Source organism: Poecilia latipinna, unplaced genomic scaffold (assembly GCF_001443285.1).
Source record: "Poecilia latipinna isolate Pla-1442-1.1 unplaced genomic scaffold, P_latipinna-1.0 Scaffold4911, whole genome shotgun sequence".
NCBI lineage: Eukaryota > Metazoa > Chordata > Actinopteri > Cyprinodontiformes > Poeciliidae > Poecilia > Poecilia latipinna.
Window position 1 is genome coordinate 5,298 of NW_015117527.1, and position 5,067 is coordinate 10,364.

The window sequence follows — 5,067 nt, forward strand, 5'->3', positions numbered from 1 at the left end:
TGACCTGCTCCTCCTCAACACAAGGGGGCGCCAACTCCTGACTGACAGAGCATCAAAGAAACAACACGAACTCAGTGAGGGACCCTCCTTCTCCTGCCGCCCTGGGCAGCTGCCCACGGTGTTGAAATCGCTCTCTCTCTCTCTCTCTCCCCGCCAGCATCTGTTCCTGTCAGATCCAGCTGTTCCCCAGACATCAGTGACCTTATTCAGGGCGCTTCAGGAGTTGCAGCCTGACCCAGATGTCTCCTGTCTCTTGTTCTCCAGCTGCCGTCTCGTCCTCCATGGCGGGCCTGGAGGTCTTTACTGACGCCGCCTCCCTGCTGTCTTTGAACTCCAGCGTCTTCTTCAGCGAGACGCCAGCGCCGTGCGTTAGGGACCCGCTGGGCGCCGTGGTCGTCAACGTCGGGGGGAGTCGCTACGTCCTCTCCCAGGAGCTGCTGGCGTCCCACCCGGAGACCCGACTGGGGAAGCTGGTCTGCTGCGGTCAAGACTCTGCGCTGGAGCTCTGCGATGACGCAGACTTCCTCCAGAATGAGTTCTTCTTCGACAGAAGCTCCCAAACCTTCCAGTAGGTCTTCCTCTACTCTCAAAACAACCGTCATCATACAGCATTCCTTAGACCTTTAGTCCAAGTCAGGGTGGCCAGCTCCAGGCCTGGGGGGCCGGTCTCCTGCAACTTTTAGATACGTCTCTATTTCAACACACCTGAGTCAAATAATGAGGTCGTTACTCTGGAGAGCCCGACTGAGGAGGTGATTCAGCTGTTTGAAGTGTGCTGGAGCAGGGAGACAGCTAAGAGATGCAGGACAGTGGCGCTCCAGGACCAGGACTGCCCACCCCTGGTCTAAGGGATGCTTAGACCTTTATTCCTGTAGTTCTAACGTGAGATCAACCTGGGACTCTGCTGTATAGACAACCGGGGGCCTCATGTCTAAGGCGGCGTACGCACAAAAAATGTGCGGCTCCATGTTTCATGCTCAAGTTGATATGTATGGAAATGAACCTGCTGTGAAAATGTGCATCAGCCATGCAAACGTTTTCAGTTTGACAATAACAAACTGCAAAGTGTCAAAACTCACCTAAATACACTGAAACCGGTACCAGGGCCCTCATGAGCCCTGAAAGCAGCTTTTAAATAAACTATATAATTATTATTATAGATGCTTATACTGCTGTTAGCCAGGATGGTTGCCATGGTTACTGCTTCACGTGGCAGCAGACTTCCAGGTATTTATTCTAATTTACATTAATATGTATTCATGGAGGCGACAGGCGGAGCAGCAGCTGCTCTGTTTCCCCCAAATCAGGATAGAGGAAAGGTGAGCAGGTCTGATTGCAGCACGGCTTCATACATCTGGATTTTTTGGTGCACCGCACTTTTCTAAATTTGTCCTACGCCAAGTTTCAGTGTGAAAACAGCGCAGGGTTTGATACACGAGGCCCCTGATGTTTTCACCCTGCAGAGATGAGGAAACATCTAGTCAGGGCTGATCTGGTTTCAGGTTCCTCAACCTTTCTGGTGTTTTCAGAAACTTTAGGCTGTTCAGACTTTGTTTCATTCATCTCTTTGCTTGGTCCTCAGGTATGTGATGAACTTCTACCAGACGGGTCACCTTCATGTCATGGAGGAGCTGTGTGAGATCTCCTTCCTGCAGGAGATCGAGTACTGGGGCATTGACGAACTCCGCATCGACTCCTGCTGCCGGGAACGCTACCACCGCCGCAAGGAGCAGAAAGAGTCCCTGGATGTCTGCCAGGAGTTTGAGACCGACGAAGAGGAGGTCTTTGTAGGTGCGCTCTGTCCAGGACTGCGTCAGCATCTCTGGGACATTCTGGAGAGACCGGAATCGTCTCACGCCGCCCGGACCTTTGGCTCCCTCTCCATCTTCTTTGTGGTGCTGTCAGTCGTCAACATGGTGCTGATCTCTCTGGACCTGGACCAGGACTTCGGCGTGAGCTGGCTGGGCGCCAGCGGGCCGCAGCTGCTTGACATCGTGGAGTACATGTGCGTCCTGTGGTTCACAGGTGAGCTGGTGCTGCGCTTCAGCTGCGTCCGGGACAAGTGCCGGTTCAGTCGAAGCATCCCCAACGTGATCGACCTGCTGGCCATCCTGCCCTTCTATGTGACGCTGGCAGTGGAGAGCCTCCATGGCGGCTCCACCGAGCTGGAGAACATGGGCCGGGTGGTCCAGGTGCTGCGCCTCCTCAGGATCCTGCGCATGCTGAAGCTGGGTCGACACTCCACAGGTACGCGCTTCAGTAGAAAGTACATCTGCTGTGCTCAGCTGTTTCTCTCAACCATTAAAACTTAGTAGAACTGATTTGGCTCATGTTCTGGGTTTGCTTCTACAAGGTTTACTGGGCCTTTAGCCCATCCCAGTGAAATTGGGTCGAGTTTTAAGGTGTCCTGCTTCACCTTTTCACTCTGACATGATCTGTTGTTCTGTGGTGCTCCGGTCAGAACTTTGTGATGGCCACTCCAGAACATGGACTCTCTCAGCGTTTCCCCAGAGGAACATAAACTAAACATAAAACCTTCCTAGTTGGAAGGAGGTTGTGCAGAGCAGGTCCTCCTGTGCCGACGTTTAAATGGTCTCTCTGTGAAGGCCGTCTTTTTGGAGAATACTGCACCAAGTATCAAAGCCTGACTGCTTGATCCCTCAATGCCAACCTAAAAGCGTGACTATAATGGCAGTTATTGTCACGGTTAGCAACGGGGGTGCCGTCAGTCTGGTGCGAGCGAACAAAGAATATTGTGTGGCTTGTGAGTTCACACTTGAGCTGGTTCTGGAAGCGCTCTGAGTCTGTTCATCCAATCACAGGATTCCCTTCATTCGCCGGCACAAAGAGCAAGCAGCAGGTCAACATATTGCCTGGAGCAGCTGCATCATTACTAAATGCAACTTTCCCTCAGCCTGGTTGCTTGCTGTGTCCTAAATATTCCTGAACAAACTGGCTGTTTCCTGTTTTTTCTTACGGAAAATGAATCTGCAGCCTACAAAGAGCACAGTAATGTGGCGAAGTGTGAGGACCAATCAGAGATTCCCCTGACTCCCCCATTTCACACTCCTGATGTGAAGAGAGAAAGCAGCTGGCAGAGAAAACACGGATTCAACGTCTGATATCAGCAGAGACTCCATGAGCTGAAGAAGCTGCCTCGATCGCTCATGAATAATGCAGGAAGCAGAGGAAACTGGAGCAGGAACCCAGAATAACCAGAACCAGCAGCGATAACTAAAGTGACGTCAACGACAGGCTTACGCAAGAAACAAGATGAGTCTCCTGGAGGAAGATTGGAGCAACAGAGTCTTTATCTACTCTGAACAGGAACAGGTTCAGGGCTGAACCAGTTCTTTACTCTGAACCAGTTCTTTATCCTCTCTCTCTCCAAGCCCTGGTCTCTGGGAAAGTCCATCCCTCAGTTCCTTACTCTGAACAGTTCCTGAATGAACTGGTTCTTTTATCTGAACAGTTCCTGAATGAACTGGTTCTTTTATCTGAACAGTTCCTGAATTAACTGGTTCTTTACTCTGAACAGTTCCTGAATGAACTGGTTCTTTACTCTGAACAGTTCCTGAATGAACTGGTTCTTTACTCTGAACAGTTCCTGAATGAACTGGTTCCTAACTCTGAACAGTTCCTGAATGAACTGGTTCTTCTCCCCCTGCAGGCCTGCGGTCTCTGGGAATGACCATCGCTCAGTGTTACGAGGAAGTCGGCCTGCTGCTCCTCTTCCTCGGCGTGGGAATCTCCATCTTCGCCGCGCTGGTGTTCGCCCTGGAGCACGACCTTCCAGCCTCCACCTTCACCAGCGTGCCGGTCGCCTGGTGGTGGGCCACCACCTCCATGACCACGGTGGGCTACGGTGACGTGCGGCCCGACTCGGCGGCGGGGAAGACGCTGGCCTTCCTCTGCATCCTGTCTGGCATCCTGATCCTGGCTCTGCCCATCGCCATCATCAACGACCGCTTCTCCGCCTGCTACTTCACCCTGAAAGTCCGGGAGGCCGCGCTGCGCCACGCCGACACGCTCAGGAGGCTGACCTGCGGCTCGCCGGGGGGCGGGGCCGACCCCACCGGGGGCGGAGCCAACCTGAGGGACGCCTACGCCCGCAGCGTCCTGGAGATGCTGCGGCTGCATCGCCGAGAGCGGGCGAGCACGCGCAGCAGCGGGGGCGATGAGCTGTGGGGCAAATAAGCTGCTGGGGGTAAATTAGCGAGTCTTGTTGCCCTGGTTCCACTAAGAGTTCATTTAGTCAAACAGGAAGTGACATGCGCTGCAGCCCTTCATCATCCTTCTGGTTCCGTCCCGGTTCTTTCAGCCGACCCGGCAGCTTCAGACCCGACGCCAGGATGTTTACGGAGGAGATGCCGGGATTCTGGACCGGCCCGGTTTCCCATAGGTGGTTCTGACCCGGCTGGCAGAAACAGAAGCTGGAGGTAAACAGGCTGTCAGCGGGAGAGCGGGTCCAGATCCCGGTTCTTTTCCCGCCGGCGCCGTGGATCGGATGAGGCGGGAGGAGGAGCAGAATCGGGCCGGGTTCAGAGCGTTTCTGAAACAGAACCAGTTCAGAACCAGGAAGAGTTTCCAGCCATTTAGGAAGGAAAAGTCCAAGTCCTGCTGAAAGGAATTGGGCCTGGTAGAGAACTGGGTCAGCAGGCGGTTCTGCTCAGTAGAACAGGTGTGTCGGTTCTGTCAACTCCGGTCGTATTTGGTTCGGTCCAGGAACCAGGAACAGAACCTGACCGGGGCGTACTAGACTCCACGCAGCGGTGTGATGCAGAAATAATAATAAAAGATTCTTACAGAAACAAACAAAAAGTTAAAGAATAAAAAAATTAAATTGTGTTTGTCCTGATTGTTGTTACTGTGTAAAGAGAACCAGGCGGCATTTTGACCCAATAAACCGTGGAACCAAATCAATCTGGGTTTTTCTTTGTCATGCAGAATACCCCAGCCTAACCTTTATATTGCTGGGTTTCAGATGACGCAGCACCGACGTCACCCAATGCACATGGAGGGCAGGAAGTAAATTCAGCCCATTTATTTCTGTTGATCCAGCATCAA

At 52.8% G+C, this 5,067-nt stretch overlaps 1 protein-coding gene across 1 annotated transcript; it reads left to right on the forward strand.

Moving 5' to 3' along the window:
• Nucleotides 1-6: 6 nt before the first annotated feature.
• kcnv1 (potassium voltage-gated channel modifier subfamily V member 1) lies at nucleotides 7-4,923 on the forward strand. Its single transcript, XM_015026484.1, has 3 exons — nucleotides 7-568; nucleotides 1,583-2,247; nucleotides 3,671-4,923. The coding sequence occupies exons 1-3, from the start codon at nucleotides 240-242 to the stop codon at nucleotides 4,195-4,197; spliced, it is 1,521 nt and encodes a 506-aa protein (XP_014881970.1). The 5' UTR covers nucleotides 7-239; the 3' UTR covers nucleotides 4,198-4,923.
• The last annotated feature ends 144 nt before the right edge of the window (nucleotides 4,924-5,067 follow it).